The sequence below is a fragment of the Myodes glareolus genome, chromosome 10, assembly GCF_982192425.1.
Source record: "Myodes glareolus chromosome 10, mMyoGla1.1, whole genome shotgun sequence".
Lineage (NCBI taxonomy): Eukaryota > Metazoa > Chordata > Mammalia > Rodentia > Cricetidae > Myodes > Myodes glareolus.
Window position 1 is genome coordinate 18419310 of NC_142035.1, and position 23023 is coordinate 18442332.

The 23023-nt window shown below is 49.8% G+C and overlaps 1 protein-coding gene across 2 annotated transcripts in view; it reads right to left on the minus strand.

Moving 5' to 3' along the window:
- Positions 1-23023, minus strand: part of Plcg1 (phospholipase C gamma 1) — a 32014-nt gene that overhangs the window by 3486 nt on the left and 5505 nt on the right. Inside the window, exons 3-27 of one of the 2 annotated variants that reach the window (XM_085697091.2) lie at positions 12166-12318; positions 11989-12082; positions 11796-11843; positions 8855-8939; positions 8676-8759; positions 8433-8467; positions 8177-8249; positions 7996-8097; positions 7675-7793; positions 7508-7593; positions 7316-7436; positions 6533-6701; positions 6323-6445; positions 6143-6244; positions 5873-6060; positions 5378-5578; positions 5186-5305; positions 4928-5108; positions 4190-4267; positions 3368-3471; positions 3079-3175; positions 2774-2843; positions 1906-2063; positions 411-507; positions 57-281 (exon numbers count right to left, since the gene is read on the minus strand). In XM_085697091.2, the coding sequence (XP_085553217.1) occupies positions 57-281; positions 411-507; positions 1906-2063; positions 2774-2843; positions 3079-3175; positions 3368-3471; positions 4190-4267; positions 4928-5108; positions 5186-5305; positions 5378-5578; positions 5873-6060; positions 6143-6244; positions 6323-6445; positions 6533-6701; positions 7316-7436; positions 7508-7593; positions 7675-7793; positions 7996-8097; positions 8177-8249; positions 8433-8467; positions 8676-8759; positions 8855-8939; positions 11796-11843; positions 11989-12082; positions 12166-12318 (2913 nt within the window). Of the gene's footprint in view, positions 1-56; positions 282-410; positions 508-1905; positions 2064-2773; positions 2844-3078; positions 3176-3367; positions 3472-4189; positions 4268-4927; positions 5109-5185; positions 5306-5377; positions 5579-5872; positions 6061-6142; positions 6245-6322; positions 6446-6532; positions 6702-7315; positions 7437-7507; positions 7594-7674; positions 7794-7995; positions 8101-8176; positions 8250-8432; positions 8468-8675; positions 8760-8854; positions 8940-11795; positions 11844-11988; positions 12083-12165; positions 12319-23023 lie in introns of both variants that reach the window. The other variant, XM_085697090.2, reaches the window with a different exon arrangement.

Genomic DNA, 23023 nt, shown 5'->3' on the forward strand with positions numbered 1-23023 from the left:
GTGTTCCAGTGAACCTGCCCTAAGTGTCTCTCCGCACCCACTGAGGCCCCTCTCACCTGGAGTCTGAAAATTGAGTGCTACAAGCTGGCTGCCACAGATCCACATGGGCAAAGGATCGTAATTGGAAGAATCCAGCCTCTGTCCCTTGGGGTAGATTCGAGAGAGTTGCAGCCGATTGTACTGAAGGAACTTCTTGCCTTTAGCCTTGTTCACATACTTCTCAGCCTTGGTTTCCGGAAAGGAGGACATGTCCCGGTAACAAGCACGTTCTGTGCCAATCTCTAAGCCAAACAGTGAGAACGTGTACAGAGCAGACTCCTTGGGCAGTTTGTCTATGAGAGGGTATTAGACACCACTCGCATACCACTAGCCCTCTGTACACACGCACACCACATCTGACCCCGCCTTACTCTCTTCATCAAAGGGAACAGGCCGGCAGTAGACCACAAGCTCAGAAAGCTCCAGGGCAATCTTCTTCCTCCTTTCCATCATCTTCCCCTCAGTGAGCTGGTAAGACATATAAGGCCCAGGCTAGAGCTCTGCCCGTGAGAAGAAAGCTCATGCCAGCCTGTGTACATCCATACTTCAGGTGTTCTGGGGCGGCCCTCCCCTCCTCTTGTACCTTTCAAATATCATCAGAGAGTAAACAAAACTACTGGTTCCCAGTTTCAGCTCAAAATTGTTCTTTTCCTTTGTCCCCAAGGACACACTTGTTCCCCAACCCTCTTGGGATAGAAGCCTCACCATATCTTATGTTCCAGATGACCTCACAGGAAGCTCAAGGTGGGCAAGGCCTTCCCAGTAATGCTTTCTGATCATTCTTTACCCAGTCTCATCCTTCAGCAAAAACGCTGCTTTCTGATTCCCTGAAGCACTTAGGCCTTAAGCCCACTTGGCAATGTCTGTGCCTAAGATGATCTTTACCACCTCAGTTCCTCCACAGCAACACCATCTTCCTCCTCCCAGACCTAGCTCAGCGGCAGCCTGCTGAGACCCCTGACTCTGCTGTGTCCACCTTCCTCAATCAGTGGCTCCTCTATTTATACTCTACCTTCTCTGTCTAGTCTAGACCCAGGATCTAGCCCTTCAACTAGTGGTTCTTTCAATGCCTTGCCCTCCAGGAAACACTGATAAAATCCTCTGCATCTCAGCCCTTCCCTGCTTGGCTCAAGGTATCTATTCTCTAAATCAGGCACAGATCTGCTCACCAAATGCACTAGAGGAGCAGCCTCAAAGCAGAAGGTCCTGTACATCTGCAGGTGCTTCACCAGGCTCAATGGCAGAAGCCAGGCTTCCTCTAGAAAGCTGGTCTTTCCAAGTAAATGTAGACTACTCACTGTCCACAAACTCCAACTCCCAGCTTTTCATGGCTAGCCACTCCAGACTTCCTGCCACCCACTGCCAACCTAGTCACGCCACTAGCAGACCTCAATAGTGTCACTAGGAATATCTGCTGCTGCTAAAGCCAATGGATAACTACAGATTGTTACTGCACCTATGCAGCCCTCAGTACAGCACAGGCCACAACCATGGAGAACTGGAATTTCTCTGCCTGCTGTTCCAGGCACGTTCTCTGTCACAGACGTTTACCTCAGTTCTCTTCCTATCTTCACCACTTCATCTCTTCTAGCCTGATTTTATTCCTGCTGCCAGCCCAGGAGCTTATGAAGACTCATTCAGGTGATCCAGAGTATCTCCTGTTCAACTCTTCCTATGTACATCACACTTCTGTCTTGAGTCTATTCTTCTGGGTCCCTTATCTAAGGCCAGGCCACAACAGCAACCAGCAGTATGCTGTCTCTTCCAGAGGAGCTGGTAGAGGAGTTGAGGCCTTCACTCCTTGACAGGCCCAAATGCTGCCCTCCCAGGCCCCAACACCACCTTCCAAGCTGTGGCAGTTCTCACCCTGGCATCTGCAGTCTGGGCCACTTCCCGGATCTTTTTCACCCAGTCTTGCAGCTCCTCCTGTGAGTCAGCTGCAACATCTAGGGACCAGTGAGCCACCGATGGCATGCTGATGGAGAAGACGAAGAGCCGGTTGTTCTTGCCTTCAGGACGAATGGCTGTTGAGGGTAAATAATACAGGGCTAGGAATGTTCTCTTTGTCCCCCACATTGTAGGGCAGTGGTTCTCAATCTTCCTAATGCTGCCACCCTCTACTACAGTTCCTCATGCTCTGGTGACCCCAACCATAAAAATATTGGCATTGTTACTTCAAAACTACTTTTGCTACTGTTATGAACTGAAATGTGAATGTCTGATAAGCACCCCCCCGAAGGGGTCATGACCCACAGTTGAGACACTGCCTTAAGACACTGGCTCAAAGGAATTCATTCCGTTTCTTCCTGGCCACACTTTGTAAGCAGGCACAACTGGTATAGAGATACAATTTACAGAGGTGACTGTAGTCGGACTGTCACAGTAGCTGTGGTGGAACCAAGGCTCCAATGCAGCTGTGACTCATAGCTCTTGCTTGGGGCCAGGCCTTTTAACCCCTGCTCTACCCCGTCTTCAAGCCTCTGTCACAACCCTATGGCCTAAACCATTAGGACTGATGTCAGCTTGTACTCAGGAGCCCTGCCAACTTCTGATTCTACTGTATCTGGCACAGGGTAAGCATGCAGAGCAAAAGCTGGGGATGACAAGGGAGCCTGGAGTTTCCAGAATATAATAGTCTCTGGGGACTCAGCCATTGGCTTCCTCCTCAGGAGCAGGGGGAACTGCAAAGATACCCCAACACCAGAGGAATCAAGAGATAGAAATGGGAACTCACCAATCTGACAGGCTGGCACATCTAAGACCCCTCTCAGCAAGTCCCCCAGTGGGCTGTTCTCATCCAGGTGCTGTAAAAAGCAAAGCCACAGGCTAGTCAGCATGGCTACTGCATGCACAAGTGAGGGAATTTTTGTGTGGGTACGACTGTCTTTTGGATATGCTCATGACCAGCCAGTGTGACATAGGTACAAGGGAGACTAGGATTGTGGCCACATAGGATGTGTGACTGGCTCACATGTGACAGGACACACGAAAGAGTTCCTGGGGACAGGAAAAGCTGTGACATTGTCGTTCCAGACATACCTCCCTCTCTGGCTCCAGAATTGCTGGGTTGATCATCTCTTCCACATAGTTTGAGGGGAACCACAGCTGCTTCTTCCCACCATAGTCCCCTCGCCACCTGTGGGAGCCATAGGGCACGGACTCTAGCAACCACCCCAAACTCCCACAGATAGGTCAGACAATACTACTGAACACGAGACGGATACTCTCAAAGCATTCTGTCACAGTACTCTCAGTGTCAGCTCCACAAAGGCCCTGGACTTCCATCCCACCATGCCACAGGATCTCCAGCCTGGAGGGCCTGGCTTACCAGCCACCATCTTGCTTTTCCACATTCTGTATGATGGCACTCTTGGTAAATGTCAGCTCATCCTCTCTCTGGGCCTTGTAATCAAAGAGGGCTTTCACTGCACACTGCAGAGGTGAGACAATAGGATTGTGCGGAGTAAAGCAGATGGGCACTCTCCATCACTTACCCCAGTGCAGCAATGTACACACACACGTGCCCGGGCTTATGCTAGTGGGAGGGATCTATCACTGTGAGCAAGTATTCCTAGACCCAGTTCTCAATGCAGCCTGAGGGGGAGTTCCAGGGCAAGCGGGATAGGAAGACAGAGGGCTTTCTCCAGGTAACCTCCTGGCCACCGAGGTGAAGCCTTTGGAGTTCTGCCCTGGGCCTGCTCCTAGGAGTCAAGGGGGTGGGGAATAGGAGAATAAGTGCAGTCCTGTGTACCTCCCTACATAGTCAGGACCCTCACTCATCTCTGATGGCACTTTGGCTGTTGAAGAGAGAGAATAAGGGACAAACCAAGAAGATCCAGTCTAACAGATCTTCATGATGAAGGGAAAGACTGGCCAGTGTGCCATCTAGCCCGTTCTACTACCATGAAAGACAGAGGTCATTCTGCGGGAACAGTGACGAAAGGCCAGAACCCAGGGACTAGAGAGTGGTTCAACCTTGGAAGAGCTATGGTCATTTGTCAGCCACACATCTCATACAACCTCTTAGTCTCAGAAAACCACAACCACTACTTAAATTCTCCAAACCACACAAGGCCCAGAATACAGAAATATAAGCCCCAAGCAGAAGGGGACCCTTCCTTCCTCCTGGCTTCCTGTGTCAGATATTTACCTTGAAAGTTGGCATAGGGTTTGCTTCCACATAGAAGCCAGGGTTGCGGCCCTCATACAGTGCCCCATAATCAGGTTCCTGGAAACAGGACATATTATGATCTGTTAATGCCCTAGAACTGAGATAAAAGCAGCTGCTAGCTCCCACTTGCCTGATTTCTACCCCAGTTTATTGGCACTTGGCCTACTGGAACCCCCTGACTCAAAGGGAATAAGGGTGGCTTTAGGGACTTGGCCTCACCCTCCTTTCTGTACTCTATACCTGAGATCCATCACCTTGGCCCCTGAAGACTCAAATGCCAACTACTCCTGAGTTGCCTGCTGCTGAGCTGCCACCAGCACATCCTCAGTGAGTTGTTCAATGGTTGAGCCCAAGGTCAGGAAGAGGTCCAGCAAACCCTCTTCCTTGGAAAACCTGGGTCTTCCCTCCAGAGTCTCCTGCAGGTCTGAGGCATCTATACAATTGTACCTAGCCTGCCCTCTGCCCAGCACACCTCTCCCCATGTAAGCTCCCAGACCTTGGTACCGACCTCTTCGCTCAAGAGAATCTTGTCTGACGCCCAGGCACAGCTCGGGTTCCACTCACTCTAGCTATACATCATGGCTCCCAGTTTCTCCCAGAGCCTCCATGTGAACTCCCAAATACCCAGGACTCATTTTTAGCACATGAAGAGACTGTTAAATCATAGATGTCCTCTAACTATACTGTTATGCCCCCGCCCCCGTGCAGCCTTCTCACAGCTGTCCCAATCTTCTCCAGTGCTTCCTCATTGATGGGGTAGCGCAGCTTCATTTTGCGGTACAGGGGGTGCTTCTCATAGTAACTGATGAGGTCAACCAGGCTGTCAAACTCGGAGTTCCCCAGCATCACAGTCTGGCCTTCCTGCTGTACTCGGCAATGCTTGATCTTTCCCTCAGCCCTTCACAATGACAGGACAGTTAGTGTGGCAGACAGCTAGACCCCAGCAAGAACCCACACCCATCCAGCAGACCTCACCGGAAAGAGATGGCATATGAGTTGGGTTCATTGCGTTTCCGCACCAGGAAGGCCCCATCACGGGGCACGCGCATCAGCATATGTTCAGCCTGAGCTCTGGTCAGGCTAGCGTGGTACCACCTGAAAACCAGCAGAGTCAGGCCCTGACTAGAATGACCCAGTCCCCACTCACCTCCCTGTCTCTTTCCTTACTCTTTGCTCTCATGGGCATTCGTCTGTGGGACAGGCTCTGAAAGGCGCATCTCAAACTCATTGCAGCGCAGTGGTACTTGCTGATAGTGTGTAATGAGGTCATAGAGAGAGTCGAAGACAAGGTTATCTGTCAAGAAGAACTTAGGAGTCCCAGCATCCTGCCGGGAGTGGATACGGCAGTGCTGGACTTTCCCATTCCGCCTGAGGAAAGACAGGGTGAGAAAGGCATGAAAAACAAGTCAGAGCTCCAAATATTACATAACTAGGCAAGACATTAAGTTTCAAAAACAGAGGCCAAAGAACCTTGGATAATGGGCAGCCCTATAGGACATAGAGATCAAAAACACACGTTTAAGTACACAATGCCTGCGCAGGAAAAGAATTATGTTCCAACAAAAACCTGGACCCAAGGCTGAAATGTTAACTAGTTATCTATGGTGCTCTGTCTATTACACGCATGGACTAAACACAGGAACAGTGCTAGATGTGGGTTACCAGAAAGACAGCGTGTAGTCCCCCACGAAGGTCTCACTTTCTCGTACTAAGAAGGAACCGTCAGGAGCCCCAGTCTCGATGCAGTACTCAGTGAGCAGGCGCTCGGCAATGTGCCGCCCATCGCGCCCAGCCCCAAGCTTCCCGTGGAACCACTTCTCACTGGAGTGTAGCTCTGTGCTGCTGCTGGCCTAGACAGAAGGACAAGAGCAGAGATACCCAGTGACTACCCAGTTCTCATCAGACTGAACCCACACCCCTGAACAATTCTACCTCCTTAGGCTCCTCTTCATCTTCATTGCCCTGGTCATTGCTGGTCTCCTCAGAGTAGTAGATCTTGCTGCTAGTCAGAACAAAGTAGTGGGGATACCATTCCTGGGACAGATCAAAAAAGACCTGTGAGCCAGAGTACAACACCTGTCCCCACCATGTCCAGGCTCAGCTAGACCTCACATGATTCACGGGGTCCTCCAAGTAGAGGATACCATTCTTGATGGAGTTACTGATGTCATTCTCAGAGTACATCACAGAAGTAGGCACCTCCTCATAGGCACTGCCCTCAGCCAGCTTCTTGTGCTGTGGAGGCAGACCAGGTCATAGAAAACCATTCCATACCTAGTCCCATCTCTTACTTCAGGGCTTCACCTACCAATTTTGCCACACCTTAATAAGGATCTTTCTTTTGAGCTGGTTGGGTGAAGGAAGTCCATCAGCAGCAATGTCCACAGGTTTGGTAAGGAGAATGTCGCCAAGCACCTTTTTGAAGTGCTGAGCCATGTTTCTCTGCTGGGCAATGCTGCAGTGGTCCTCGATGGACAGGATGACCGGGTATCTGAAGGACAAAGGGTATGTACAGTGACGCTGATGCTACAGTCATGCCAGGCCAGACCTCAGTCCAAATAGTTCCTCACAGGATGGATGATAGGAGCCAAGGGCCTGGAGCTTTTTAGCCACAGGATCCCTCGGAAAAGGGGCAACCACGTGGAGGGCACATCAGGAAGCAGCAAGGAGGCAGTGGGAACCAGTGGCAAGTGCTGCAGAAGGGAGCACTACGTCTAATTATGAGGCTGCCCTGTCAAAAGACATTCCACACCAGGTAGATCAGGGAAGATGAGAAGCAGCCTCCAGATGTGGCGTGAGGAGCCTTTCTGTGCTTTGAGAGATTGGGGACTGCAGGCTTGGTGGTTGTTAGCAACTAAGAACAGCTCATAGGGAACACATTCTTTTTTGGGCAATGAAAGGAAGGGAGCTGACCTGAGACCAGGTATAGAAATGTTTTTGAGGATGAAATGAACTTGAATGCTAGCCAGAGATGCAGGGAACAGACGCAAGATCGTAGAAAACTGAGCAAGAATAGTAGAGACAGGAGTGGGGGCAAGCCATGTGAGGGGTCCCAGGAGTGAGAGGGCCTTCTAGAGGTTGCTCATGTCCTCCACACCTACTTACTCTGAGGCTACGAAAGCATGCTCCTTGATGGTGTTCAGGACATCTGAGAACTTGATCTTGGTGGTGAGAGTATGCCCATGGTAAATGACTGGCATTCCATCTGGGCCGTCCCAGCAGTCCACTAGGGAACACCATCATGGTCAAACAGGCAGGCCTTCTACTTTCCCTCTCCAACCCCTAGCCCCAACGCACACTCAATGCAGCGACAGCCCATCCTCAGGCAGCGAGCATAGGCTTCTAGGGAGGATTCACTAGAGAACTGGTCCCCAGTCAGGTATCTGGTTAAGAAAGAAGAGACATGTATGAGGTGTGCCTTCCTCCCTGGAAGAGGCTGGATGAACAGAGAGAGGTATACTCACGTGTTATGTGAGGAAGAGATCCAGTAGTGAGAGAGAGGGTTGTTCATGGTGTCTGAGCACACAGCGTCCAGCTGGGAGTTCCACACACTGTTCTCTTTGGAGAACAGAAAGGTGACAAACTACAGGAATGGATGTGGAGGAAAAAGAGAGTATGTCCTGGCTGCCATACTTGGGATGGAAGTGGATGCACAAAAGTGCATTCATTCTCAGCTGTGCTGGCAAAACGGGCAGTAGGGTTGCAGCAACAGCTTCTAGGGCACAGGAGGGTTCTGGTCACTCCACCTGTTTCTCTAACAGAATGGTGGGAAATGTGAAACTCACCTCATCCAAGAAGAAGTATGGCTCCTCAATCTCTCGCAAGGGGTCTCGAAGGAAGCTGAGCATGAATTCCTGCACCTGGAGCCGGTCGACAGCCCACAGCTCCTGCTGGGTAGAAGGAGTCATGGAAGAAGCCTCCAATGATGAACCCACCCTTCAGCCTCACCCCCTGGCCCAGTCATACCCCCTGGTACTCAAGGAGGAACTGCTGGAACTCAGAAAGGGACACCCGGCAGAGCTCCGGTCGCTCTCCAGTCCTGCAGAGAAAGAACGGAAGTGCCTGGCAACTGGCTGACATATCAGTCCACAAGGGGCCCCTTGCAACTCCCAGCTAATGGAGACACCCGAGGGTTTACCATGCCTCACCCCCACCCCAAATGCTTCCCACTGGATCTGGAACCACCCAGAGAAGAACCCCAACCGGCAGTTCCAAACCAAACCTCAAATTGCTGGTTTCCAAGAAAGGGAGGTCCATCTGCAGGAAACAGAATCTGGTCAGGGAGAGAGCTCTGGCAGACCATGCAAGAAAGGGGCTCTTAGAAAAGGCTAGGGAAGCAGATGTCCAGGGGAAGGGGGATGCTGGAGTAATGGCATGGCACAAAAGCCCCTAGGCAGGGCAGCAGGATTAGGAGGTAGAGGGAGGAACTGGGGCAAGGGCAGGGGAGGGCAAGAGGCTCATGCACCGTCTTCTGGGCGCTGTACATGAGGCTGCGGTACAGCTGAGCAAACTGCCCGTAGGTGATGTCCCCGCTGCGCTGTTCTAGGTCCTACATGGTACAGAGCAGAACTGCCAGTCAGGCCCCTTATGAGGAGCTGCTGGCTTTCCCTGCCCCACCAGTAGATAGCCCCAAGTGTCCATTACCGTCAGCCGTTCTCGTAGGAAGCGCATGTTGGGGACCCGGTAGTTGACCTGTGACAGCATGTTCTTCAAGTCCTTGGCTGATATACTGAGGGAAAAAAAGAGTATCCTTTTGACCTGTAGGCTGAGCACACCTGAGGCTGGACAAGTAAACAGCTATACTCTGGGAACCTGCAGTCCTAAGGGCAACACTGGGTCAAAGTTCATGGTGTGACAGATGGAAGTCTTCCTTTCTCTGGGTCTCAATTTCTGCATGTGAATAAAGAAAAGCTCAATATTCTAGAAGTGATCAAGCTCAGGAAAGTAAGTCAGGCAAGAGGGGATGGATAAGCCATCTCCAGCAGCTGCCCACAGTTCTGATCTTGCCTGCCTGTAAAGAGCAGGGCAGTGCCCGCTCACGATGTTTACCACCTACTGGGTTATCCTGGGATCCACAGCCCCTAGGCTCACCTACACCCCAGAATAAACAGCAGGGAGGAAAGTATGGACATGCTTAGCCACAGGTAACTGCTGCTGCCTGGGCATACTCCTGAGGCTGAACAGTGAGCTGGCTCCAGAAAAAAATGTCAGAGAGAGCTACTTTCTAGGCATGGGAGCTAGGACAAGGACCTGTCAATAGGATGAACAAGATGGAAAGGGATGCTCTCCGGGGAGTGTGTACTGGGGGCATACTTCCTCCTTTGGCCTAAGGGCTAGGCAGGAAGGACCAAAATTCCCTTAGGCTTAGAGCTGCACCAATAGGGTTGAATGTTCTAGAGCAGTGGCTCTCAACCTTCCTAATGCCTTTAACACATTTCTTCAGGCTGTGGTGACCCCCAACCATAAAAATTATTTTCATTGCTACTTCATAACTATAATTTTGCTACTGTTATGAATTGTAATGTAAATCTCGAATATAAAGATGGTCTTAGGCAACCCCTGTGAAAAGACCCTTTGACCCCCAAAGGGGTCATGACCCAGCTCTAGAGTCAGTGTTTGTTCTGCATGGGGCATTTGAACCTAAGTCAGCCAAGTAGGTGCTGTCAAGAGGTCCCATTTTCCACCAATGAGACAAAAGCCTTGGTTGATAGGGGAGTTCAGCCAATCATATTCTGTTTTTGGGGCGTGCCACCCTCAGGCAAAAGCCTGCCTATAAACCTAGCAAGCGAGCTCCGCTAGCTCTCTTTTTCCGCCTGGCTCCTGCGGATTCTGGTGTAAGCTGTTGTAAGTCTTACTTCTGTTTATTAAAGCTGTATATTTTGTATCAAGATAGTCTGGGGATTTTTTCATTACCAATTGCCCTGTGGCTACACTTGGTTCTTACCTTTTCCTATCTGCATACAAACCAGCTGTTCCTTTTGTCTTCCCCTCCGCTTCTCTAACTGTTGCTGCCTCCATCATGGCACTCTTACAAGACTCACCAGCACTTACTCCCTTTATGCCCTGACTGGGCTGAAGCTGCTATTCCTACAATGTTACCAATCAGGAGGGTAAACGTACTCCCGCTCCTTAGCTTCTCATGTGGTACTAGTCTGGAGTCAGCCACTGGGCCTCTCCATGTTTCTTGCTATGTGAGTCCCTTGAGTGACTGTCTCTACCCCAAGACTTTCCACTCCACCTGTACACACATCTGTGTTACTACTCCCAGCCCCTCATCTGGACTCATCCTACCTGCTTGGTGATGCCTTATCTCTACCTGGACATCTACTACACATCATAGAACTTACACCCACACTGAACCCCAAGCTCCAACAATGTGTTCCTCCCACTGTCTTCCTGTCTCAGCCAATGGCAATTTCACTATCCAATTGCTCAAGTCAAAATCTCAATCTCTGACTCTTCTCTCTGCATCCAAAAATCAGATTAGAAAGTTCTTTTTAATATAATTTTAAACAATATAGTTAAAATCCAACTAATTCCTACCATTATTACTCCAACCCAAGCCCTCTCGTGCTCCACCCAGAACGGTGGAACAGTGCCTTAACCCTGTACTCAGCAGTAGGATCTTGAGTGTGCTGGTTAGTTTTCTGTCAACTTGTCACAAGCTAGAGCCATAGGGAGAGCAGGGGTCCTCAACTGAGAAAATGCCTTCATAAAATGCAGCTGTAGGCAAGCCTGTGGGTCATTTTATTAATTAGTGATACTTGTGAGAATTAGGCCCAGTCCCTTGTGGGTGGGTAGGGGGGCAACTCTGGGCTGGTGGTCCTGGGTTCGATAAGAAAGCAGGCTGAGCCAGGCAGTAGTGGTATACACCTTTAATCCAAGCACTCGAGAGGCAGAGGCAGAGGCAGGTGGATCTCTGTGAGTTTGAGGCCAGCCTGGTCTGCAGAGTGAGCTCCAGGACAGGCTCCAAAGCTACACTGAGAAACCCTGTCTTGGGGAAGAAAAAAAAAAAAAAGAAAAAGAAGAAAAAAAAAAGAAAGCATGCTGAGCAAGCCATGGGGAGCAAGCAGGTAAGCAAGCACCTCTGTATGGCCTCTGCATCAGCTCCTGCCTCGAGATTCCTGCCCTGCTTGAGTTCCTACCCTGACTTCCTTCATTGATGAGCAGTACTATGGAAGTGTAAGCAGAAAAAAACCTTTCCTCCCCCAGCTGCTTTGGTCATAGTGTCTCATCATAGCAATAGAAACGCTATCAAGGACACTGAGCAAACTCTAAGCCAGAGCAGGTCGCTCTTCTTTACCTCCCATGACTTCCAGCTTCTGAGAACTATCAGAGAGCCTTGCAACAATACAAGCTGCATATAGAGCATGCATGCCATTTGATCTTTGCTTCCTCCATCTCTTGGTCCTTCTGGTTGCACTGCCAGCCACCCTCCTAGGACCCAGAGCCAGAGATGTATCCCACTCTCTGAGTGTGACCTACTGTGTCAGAACCCCTAACTCTCTCAAGGTAGCTCAGTTCTGTGGGCCCTCTGGCTCAAATGCACAATTGCTCTGGGCACACACCTCAGCGCAGCACCTACCGATCCTCACGGTTCCGATCCACTGAATAGAACTGCTTCCGGAGCCACCTGCAGAGAGAAGCCCGAGGTGAGGTCTTTTTCCAATTAAGGGAAGGCCTGGGGAGAAGAGCAGTTACTGTCTGTGGAGAGGTCTCTGCCTCCTTTCCCCTGGCTCCAAGACATCTGGTCTTAACCACATGAAGAGGAGTCTTACCTCTCAATTTGCAGGGGTGTGGCTGCCTGCAATGTATCCTCCATCAGCCAAGTTAAGCCTTTGATCCACATGTTCACTTCATCCTCAGATGTGGCTGTGAGCAGAGCAAAAGCTGAGCTCTAAGGGCACATCCTCCCTCTTTACCTGCACCCCACGTCCTCTAAGCCCAACTCCCACCTTGCAGGCTCAGGGTCTTCAGGCGGAATTCCATTCCATAGAGGATGACAAAGCAGTGTGATTGGTCTGGCCGGAAGGCAGGATCTTCTTGGTAGCGGTCAAAGTCCCGTGATGTCTTCCCTGGACGGATCTCCTTGATCTCACGGATATCAACTGGGAAGGTAGTAAAAGGCCAAGGTCAGGTGGAGGTTCTCATAACCCGTACCTCTCAGTTACTTCCACACTTTCCACTCAGTGAATGGAACACAAAGAGACAAACTGAACCCACTCATGGTTATCCTAGGTGACAGAAAGAGCTGAGCTTATCTAGTAGGCTTTCTTTTCTTTTTTTTTTTTTTTTAATTTTTTTAAGGCTAAGACTCTTTGGGGACAGGGAGGTAGATGTGTTATTCCATCCCTATCTTTGTTCCATTGCTGGGAGTACAGGCTATACACCTGTTCCTACACCTGGAGCAGAACTGAACTCCAGAAGGAAAAATAAGGATCCAAGGCAGTTCCTTGTGGATCACTTTCTAACACAATACACATGCAGACCCAATTGTAAGTCCTAGAGGCAAGGCTGGGCAAGTCTAGATTGGTCTCAGAGTCCCAGACAGAACCTTGGATCAGGCCCAGAAAACTGGCAAATCCTGAAATGACCCACACCCCAAAGACATGTCCATACCAGTCTTAGCAAAGTTCTAGTTCTGGCTAAGAACAAGGCTGTCCAAGAATGCCAGGCATCCTGTGCTGGTGAGGCTTGGTATTCACCAACTAACTCAGTTTTCTCAGGACAGTGCAGTGGTGGGCTGCATGCACCCAGGTTAACTGTGAGTCTTGGCAGAGTGACAGCTGTCCCGCACCCACTGCTCCACTTCTGCAGGTGCTAAGAGCATCAGAGAGGACACTGGCAAGACCAAAGTGACGCTGAGAGTGCAGGGATTAAGTATACCACATGGAGGGAGCTGTTCCTTGGCCATCACTTGCTCTGGTGTGGACTCTGAGCCTCTTTAGGTGTGAGAGGTCCTGCCACAGCTGCCCCAACTGAACACCTAGTCCATTCCTGAGTGAGCTGCAAGCCTGGAAAGAGGCAAACACAGCCCAGGAAGGGAGATTCAGGCTTGATACGGAGCTTTCCCTCAGCTTGGGAATGCCTTAAAATGTTCTGACCAGTCCTCCTTCTGACTAATTACCCTTAGATTCTAGTTCTGAACACCAGGATAGCCTGAACATCCCAAAGTCCCCATCAGCAACTTGCAGTTTTCCTGTCTTGTCCCTTGAGCCAGCCACAGCAGCCACCATCTGTCCCACCTGGAACTGTGACATCACTTGTGGCCCTATCCCCTGCTCTGCTACCACAAACAGACTGGCTTTGCCTGGATCCAGTTCTGTCCCCCACCAAGCCCTCAGGTCTCTCCTCCAGCAGGAAGCCCTGACTTTGCTGTTGGTCAAAGAATTCTCACCAACTCCCCATCCTTCCTGACTCTTCTGAACCACAAAACATTTATTTGAACACCTGGTCCTATAGGCTCATACACTCCCCTCCTGAGGATACCCACTGCTAACCCACCACGAACCCACTCCTTTTATAGCTTCTGAGGTTCTCATGATAGGGCCCAGAGCTTTATCTGGAGCTTTTGTCTTACCCCTTCTGTGACCAAAGAGCTTCCATTGGGGGAAATGCCTACATCATATACCACACAACCACCACAAACTCTGCCCCTTGAAACAGAAACTAAAATATTCTTCCAGTGCAAAGCTATCATTCCCCTCCCACACGTTCTCATGTGTGTGTGTTGTGTGTGCGTGCGCACCCACCCACCTATGCATGATCCAGTTAGGGCCTTTCCTGCTGCTGCCCACCAGATCCCACAGGCTATATATAATAATGTATGTATACAATAGGCAGGCAGTTAAAAAGTCAAGGCTCATGGTTAGACTACATGTGGTTCTCCTATACGTATCTGTACAAAACATATGCACATATGTATATATGTCCACAAAGTCCATGGGCCCCAGGAAAGCCCTAACCTGCTCTGTGTTATAGGCACATTTGCAGAGTCCAATCCAAAGTCAGAGGGGGCAAGTGGTTAGACAAGGAGCAGGCAGGCATAGAGCAGGAAGGCCAGGCATACCATCCTTCTAAGCCCACACTGACCACACTGACCCTCTGCTCCTCCTCCAATAGCATGACCCTGATGCTTTCTAAGTCTATGAAGTCAGAAGCAGATTGGAAAAGACCTAACAGCAAAGAAATAGTCTACCAGACCCTTGAAAGCACATCCTGTGTAATCTCTACTGGTCCTCCTGCATCTAGGATAAACATTGCCATTCTTCTTATCTAAGAGAGTGTAGGCTGGTTCCCAGGAGCTACCAACACAGGGAAGAGACTCCCCTAATCAGACATACCTCTGCTTTAGTTGTCAGCCCAGTCATGGTCTGGGTGAGACCTTCTGTATGTCAAGAATGACTCTCTCTCTCTCTCTCTCTCTCTCTGTGTGTGTGTGTGTGTGTGTGTACAAATGCTTGGATGTTCATTCCCTATGTCTGGAGCCGCATGAGCCAGCATTCCCTTCTCGCTAAAAACTATGGAAGAAGAGTATTAAGAGGAACACTGGGGAAAGGAAAATCCAGGACACTGAGAGGTCCCTGATGTCCAAGGGCTGGGAAAGTGAAGAGAAGATATGTTCTGAAATCAAAAGCAGATTTTCCACAGTCAGGGGAACTAGGATGACAATGGCCCAATTGAGGGTTTACCCTGACCTGAAGGGGCACAGCCTAGCTAGCACAGTCTATCGGGAGCTTCCATGGATGCACTCCTCCAAGGACCAGGGCTCCAGGCCAAGTAAGAAGGCTGACCAAGGCTTTAGGAATGGCCTCGGCTGTCAGGGAAGTAAGGGACACCCAATTCTTTACACTTAATCTTCATAAACTCTTAAAAAGAAAGCAAAAAACTTATTAAAAAAAAGTTTTTGTTTTGTTACTTCTGTTTTTCTTTTTTGAGATAGCCCTGGATCTTGCAATTCTCCAGAATTTAGCCTTTAGAATGTTGAGATCACAGGTTTGAGGTACTATGAACAGGCTTTTTTCACAGGGATTTGGATTGTGAGGAACCACCCACACCTGTGCTAAGGACTAGCATCACACGGTGGCTCTGAGGTCAGATAGTCGGGTATACCAGGCAGAATCCTGGGTATCTGTGCTCCTCGGTGCCCCTCTGGAGATCTACCTACTCCTGCGCCCTCAGAAAGCCTGCTCTGATCATCTGCTTCTGAAGCTGCCAGGCCTAGCAAGGAAAACCAAGAACTACAGGGCCCTTCAGGTCCAGCTGTGAGGTTCTGGCAGTCCTTCACTCTTTCAGGTTCAGTTTCCCAAATGGAAAACAGTGGATTCCTCCACTTTACAAGGTAAGGGCCTTGCTGGGAAGCACATGTCTTTATACTTAGTGTTATTGGCATGGGGCTTATGAAAAAATAGACCTAGAGAAGATTAACACAGCAGCCTGCTAGGACTCTGTACAGAGGGCAAACTCAAACCTTCAGGAGTTTTATGAAGATAAAGGCCACCTTCCTGAACCCAAGAAACCATTTCTTAGCTCACAAGTGGGCCTTATGAATACTTTGTGGGGAGCAGGACTCATGTTCTGATTAGCATATGCAAAGAAGAGCTAAGAACCTGCTTCCTGAGCCTGCAACACCCCAACCTGCACACTCCTACAGTGAAGGCATGTATATTTCAGTGGTACAGTCCAGAAAAACAAAGAGACCAATAATAAGGGTATCAGTGAGAGGGTGCACATGCCACTCCCCAACACCCACTTGGGGCATTAGCCCCATTGGCCCCACCATTCCAATCTTTTAGACTTTGGGTTTGGTAGGAGTTGAAATGTTTTTTTGCTGCCTGGCATTTGGAGCCATCTCTAAGATCTGAGGCAGATGACTCAAGACTAAATTTGTAAAATCAAAGTGTACAATGAGGCCAGAGGCTCTGAAAAGGCCACTTACTCCCTGTCCATCTCCTCCTCTCCTGTCTTCTCTGTATTCCTCAGTCCAGGGACAGACTTCTGACCTGAGACTCTGAAGACTAGGGAGCAGCCGTAGCCTTCAAGATCAGTGCACAGCATCTGGATCTTGACGAGGTTTACAAACAGCACAAACTTTCAGGACATGCTAAGAATGCCAGGTAGTGTCCCTTTAAAAGACTGGGCGGCACATACCTTTAATCCCAGCACTCAGAGGCAGAGGCAGGTGATCTCTGTGAGTTCGAGGCCAGCCTGGCCTCCAGAGTAGGTCCCAAGACAGCTGGGTCTACACAGACTTCTCATCTGAGGCACCCCAAGCACTATGAAGGTAACACTCAGGGCTGGATGAGAACCAGCTTCTGCAGAAGAGACTCCCACACCTCGGACAGCAGAAGAGATGGGGCCGCTACAGTGACAAGCTAAATGGCAGATACACCTGAAGCTGGGAAGTGGAGAAGAGGGCTCTGTGGAGCCCAACTCCTGAGGGCAGGCCCTACTTCCCAGCCATCAGGCTCAGCACATGCCTGCAGTCAGCTCTCCTGCCCAGCACAGGACAGTCATCCTGTGTATCCACTGCAGAGATGGGCAACAGGTGAGCAGTCTACAACCCAGGACATGAGGAGCACTAGAGAAAGGGAATAACCCTTTTTAGGGATCTTCAGTATACAGACCCTGGGAACCAAGGAACAAAACCCAAAACCTTAATTAAGACCCAAGACTCTGGGCCAGAGCTCTTGTCCTAGAATTCCCCACCTCCGGCAGAGCCACTTTCTAAACAGCCCCACAGATAGATATCTCCACATATACGGTCATGGGATCACATGGCAAAGGAAGACGGCACCATGACACACTGCCCTTCCTGTGCCTGTGCAGCAAAAGCAGCTGCTGCCACACCAGCAACTGTGGACAAAAGGGACAAAACCCCTCCTTGGAACCTTAGCCAAACCAGGTTACAGCACAAGAGACTGCCTCCAACACCCTGACTGAGAAGAGCAGCTGGGCCTAACTGAATTCAGCTTCTTTCCTACCTTGGTAAACAGGAAACAGCCATTCAGACAGCTGGATAGAGGTCCATGGGATCCCTACATGGGACCTTGCTTTGCAATGTACAAATTGCTTCAGGTTACAGCTGCATAGCACACAATCCTCACCAACATGCAAGCCCCCTAGAGACTAGATTCCAGATGACTCTTCTCTTTAGGTAAATGAGGAATGGAGGGCCCAAGGGGTTTCATCAAATGGTGATTCATGGCAGATGGGGCTCTGCAGTGTCCCCATGGTAGTGCTAACTCTGGTATTGGGTATATGGAGTAAAAGAAAGGTCAGAGGGCTTCACACTGCCTAGGCAGGCAGCACTCTTTCCTAAAGCCTAGCTTATTTCAATGGTAACAGCATATGCAAGTCCCAAAGGGAGGGAAGAGAGGAAAGACGGCACCATACAGAAGACAGAGCCTGAAGAGACCTCACCGTCACTTGAGGTTCACTCACTTGTTCTGTGACTGTTAGTTACCAGCATCTATCTCCTCCACACCAGGCCCCCTGAGCTGGGTCCTGGGGAAACATATCAATAGGCATTGAGTTCCTGCCCCTCAGAAAATCCCAGCCTAACAAGGAAACAGATGGGGAAGCAGATAACTATGAGGTCATGCAGAGAATGGAACAGCGGGGAGACATCTGTGCTGCTGTGTGCCCACAACCGCCCCTCTCTTTGGTGTTCTGCTCTTGACTTTCTCCACACAACCTTGCCCAGACCTTCTTGCTTCTTTGTGAGCTACAGGCCAACTGCCATTAAACATGAGCCAGAGTCCTCTCCTCTTCTGGTGTTCTGCCATCTCAGTGACAGTCATGGCCAGTCATGGCCACGGCTGTAACTCCTTCTGCTTCACACAACATCACTAGCCTCTAAATGTCTGGCACTACATCCCAACTGCTCACTTCCTATTCCTACACACACACACACACACACACACACACACACACACACACACACATACCCACACATACCCCAAAGACAAACTTCAAGCCAAATATTGTCTTCTCTCATCCAAAACCCTAGGCTTCTCTGGATATACCATATTACCATTCAAACAGGTACATGAACTGAAAACTTTCAAAGATTTCTTTTTCTCAGGCCTAGCAATATGGCTCAACAGGAAAAGGCACTTATTGTCAAGCCTGGTGACCTGAGTTCAGTCCCCAGGACCCACAGGTGGAAGGAGAAAACCAACTCCCCCAAGTTGTTTCCTGACTTCATACACACGCTCTGAAGTTTTTTTGATTCCTTTGTTTCTCACCAACCCCCAATCCAACCCTTCAAGTTCAGCTGACTCTTTCATTCACAATGAGCAACTGTAAGAAGGACATCATGTAAGGTGCTGAAGCTTTTATACCGTGCTAGGAAGATTATGTTAAACAGAGCCTACAGACAGACATTTCTCAGAAACTGCAAAGCACAGAGGATGAGGTCGTTGTCTCTGTTGGGTGGGGAGGGCAGCAACAGCAAGAGTGACATCTGGCATCCTGTCACTAATCTTTTGCACATTTGCTGTGCATGTTACATAAAGCTCTTAATTAAACTGTGTTATTTCATCCTTACAACTAATACTATGAAGCAAGTATTAGGGTTCCCATTTTCCAAGCAAGGACACTGAGCACAGAGTGGCTAATGATCCTACTCAAGGTGACAGTTGGCAAGTGGCAGAGCCAAAGATATTTCAGTGCCAAGCTGCATGTGCCCTGGGCTTGTGTTCTGTGCTGCCTTGGGATCCCTGTGGGAAGCCGCCAAGTGGGAGCAACACAGGGAGGATGGCAGGACTCCAAGCTGCACCATACATGCTGCTTTGTGTCACTCTTACAGCGAAAGTCTCATGTGCATTGTTTTAAATTTATTGGTTTGTGTGTGTGTGTGTGTGTGTGTGAGATCTGTGAGGGTGCACACATCCCATGACACTTGGGGAGGCAGAGGGTAACTATGGGTTCCAGTGGTTAAAGATCGTTGGGCTTCCATGGCAAGTGTGTTTACCCACTAAGCTATATCTCTCTCAGTTCTCAAGTGTGTTTTAGGCTGTCTGGCTGTTTTCTGTAAATTCCTTGAGGACATAAACCATGTCTGCACTGCTCCATGCCTAGCAGGAATTAAACATGTGGTGCAAGGAAAGGAAATTATAATCAGAGTCTTGGCTGACCAACCTGCCCCTGCCCAGCAGGTGAGACCTCCAGCCTCTGATGCTTGCAGACGGCTCTGCAAGGCCCTCCCAGAGGGCAGAGGACAGGCAGTAGGTTAGGAGGGGAAGGAGAGTCTGGGATCTCTGTCCCACAGAGGAGTACAGCAGCTTCAGAGCTTCTCTTGGCAAAACTCCTCAGTTAAGCTTTCTCACCTTTTGCTTGTGCAAGTAGAGTCAGTCTGTGGTCACAGGGGTTAAATCTCAATGACAAAGGAAGTCTTCAAATTGGAGGCCTGGTGATGTCTTATGATGCAGAAGTCTTATTTCTTTATACCCCAAGAAGTTTTTCCTGTCTTAGAGCTGTGTGGCCCAGCCCCTCCACAGCACCTGCCACACTCCCTGGGTCTTACCAGTCCAAGCCACTCCCCTTTTATTCCTAAAGAAGCAAGGCCCCAGAGAAAGATCTAGTCTCTGTCTTCAACCCACAGGGGAACTCACTCTCTGTCTACCCAGGAAGCTTAGATTAGATCCTTTGAAATTCTCTCCGCCTCTCAAGTAAGAGAGACCTTGTGACCCTACCCCCAGTTTTAGTAACCTCTCACCCCATCCCCCACCGATGCACATCCTAGTACAGAACTTCAGGTTCTCAGTGCAGAAATCTGAGGACAGCCTCCTGGGAGCAGTCTGGACCAGGTACTTTGCTCTCAGATCATTCCCGGACTCGAGGGGACTGCCACAAAACCCTGACAAAGTGCCACTGTCACCTTCGAACCTCCCTGGTAGATATGTTGTGGGTGGAGAAGTGACTGGGTGGAAAGAAAAAAGCTGCTCCAATTTGTGAAGCATCAGGTGGAACCATGGGGGGGGGGTCTGCAGAGTCTCAGAAGGGTCATCACTGCCTGGGTAGATACCCCAACCTGTCAAATGAGGGAACTGTGCTGACCTATGACCTCTAGAGGCTGAGAAACCTGTGGGACCTGTGACTAACTGAGGCTTTCCTCCCCTTTCTTAGGCTAATCACCCTATGAACTTAGGCCTACTAGCTGAGCCTGAGGCTAGAATCTCCCCAGCATACACCCACATCTACCTACACAGCCTTATTCTTAGCACAGCTATGGCCAAGCCAAGGACACTCCGACCCTCCGGTACAGGTCCTCAAGAATCACTTCACAAGACTGCAACTCAGCATTGTCTCCTAGAAGCCAATCTCAAAACGAATGCCCCTCCTGAGCTGAAGAAAAATTAGTTCCACAGACAAATGGTGTCTCACCGGCTGTGGGCTATCCATGGTCTCTCCCCAGTTCGACTAGTGCACTCTTCATCTGTCTATGTTCTGCTTCCAAGCATCACAAGAGCCTCTACCCAGTGCTGATGTTTCAGTCAATGGGAAGGGGACTCTACGGAGCAGGGTGAACTGCCAGAGAGAGAGGCCAACTCCATTGGGCCCTCCAGCTCAGTCCTCAGCAGTGTATGAGCAAGACTGCCTCATGTCAGCCCAGATTAAATATGCTGCATGTTCCGGACGGCAAATGCCCCAAGAGCAAGTTCTCTTTGCCTAGCCTGGGTTCAATAAAGGAGATGCCCGTCTTCTACTGGAGAAAGCCTCACCCCATTTACTCCTGAATTTTGCTGAAGCCAGGGCCTCTGGCCAACACGGGAAGGGCCAGAGCCGGAAGGAAGCAGCAGAGCCTATACACAAAGCCTCTATGCGGGCTATAAAAAGTAGCCCCTCCCTGCTTCCCCCAGGATGGGCCTGGTTCCTAAGAGGTGAGGGTAGAGCACTCATACTTGTGCTGGGCACAAAGCCACTACAGCCTCTCAAGAGGCTAGCCCCAGCACCACCTCAAAACTCTCCTTGAAAGGAGAGGGAGAGAGCACCACAGCCTGAGCCAGGACTGCAAGTAAGACACTTGAAATCTACTCCACTGTCCCCACCATCTCTCCCCACAGCTCCCCAGGATTCAGTTCATGGCCTAGTACTCCTTTCTCTGCTCTCTGGGGGCCAACAAGCAGATTCTCTAGAAGCCTCCAGGAGCCTGGATTCCCAACTCTCTGGAGGCTCCACATATGAAGCCATGGAGCTGTGGGAACAGTCATGCAAAAGGCTTTAAGATGCTCTACTTCTGCAGTTATAGGAGAAACACTAAAGCCACAACAGATGATGCCCAGGGGGAAACTCAAGTAACGTCTAAGGGCAGGGACATTATATAAGGGCTTCAAAGTCTAACTGTTAAGAATTTCTCAAAGGTCATCACACGGTACCTAGCTTTACATAGAAAGGCTCCCCATTCCTCTGTAGTCTAGTTTGCCCACAGTGTTCAGGTCAGCACCCCAGGGCTAACCTAGAGCACCGAGGCCACTCTCCAAAGACAGTGACAGCGTAGCTGGACGGTACGTGTAGCTAGCATAAAGCCACCAGCCCACGGTCAGGGCCTTTGTCCTTGCAGCAGGCCCTCAACCACCCTTTGGACAGAGGGGCCATGCTTGTTTCCCGGCACAGCACTCCCCACACCCTGTAATTATTTGTCTGGCTGTATCTGCCCTAACTGTACGTTCGCTACTAGACTTAACAATGCTTGCCACAGCGAGAAGTCAGAGCACACGTGGTGCCTTGCTTAGTTATCCAGTGAGGCCCAAGGAAGCCAGGCTTCTTTTTTTTTTTAATTGAGATGTATTTTTATTTTATATACATGAATATTTGCCCTAATGCATGCTTATTATAGATATGTGCTTATTTTATATATATGAATATTTGTCTGAATGCATGTCTGCATGCAATGCCCATGGAGGCCAGGAAAGGGCATTAGATTCCCTGCTAAGACACCACATGGGTGCTGGGAATTACACCTGAGACCTCTGAAGAGAAGCCACTGCTCTAACCACTGAGCGATCTCTCCAGCCTCTCTGCTCCCTCCATTCTTAAGGAAAGTGGCTGTGTTGCCATGAAGAGCAACCCATTTAGTGATCTGCTAATGCCATAAACTGGCAGCTCAGTGTACCCAGCACATAGCAGCTAGGCCCACCCAACACCTGGTGTACAGGAGTACAGGCACCCTGGAGTCTGTTGTGAGGAGACCCTGGGAAGGTGCCTCTTGACCTTTTTCTTGGGAGAAGTGCTGATGGGCTGTTAGCAGGAACTAGTGAGAGCAAGTCCAGGGATGAGGTGCTCTGGCTTCCATGGTAGACAGTACCTTCACTGTAGGAGGGAAGGTCTGGAAAGGCTAGGTATCTAAGATGGCTATCTAAGTACCCCTGGCCAGAACAAGAGCAGGAGCCACCAGTATGGAGGTGACAAGTATCTAGCTTCTCCACAGATGAAAGCCTGGGCTGGGTAAACACATTTGGCCAGAGCACAGAATAGAGGTCGCGTATCTATAGAATGGTCCACCTTATTGTTAGTTTCCCAGAGTGGGAGAATAAACAACACTATAGGAGGAATTATAAATCCCACACTGAACTGTAAACTTACTCCATGACCTCACTCTCGGGACCTGTTTGCTTCTCTCTGCGACAGGGACAATTCCTCCTTCCCTGAACGCATGGAGCTAGGAATGAGAAAACGCACCGCGTACCATTCTAATACCAGATCCTTCTGATGCCCTGTTCTCTGTACCCAAACTCAAGGCGACAACGGGCTCCCAGTAACACTCGGTGGAAAGCAGAATGCGGCTGTTGACTAAGATGAGAGCGGAGG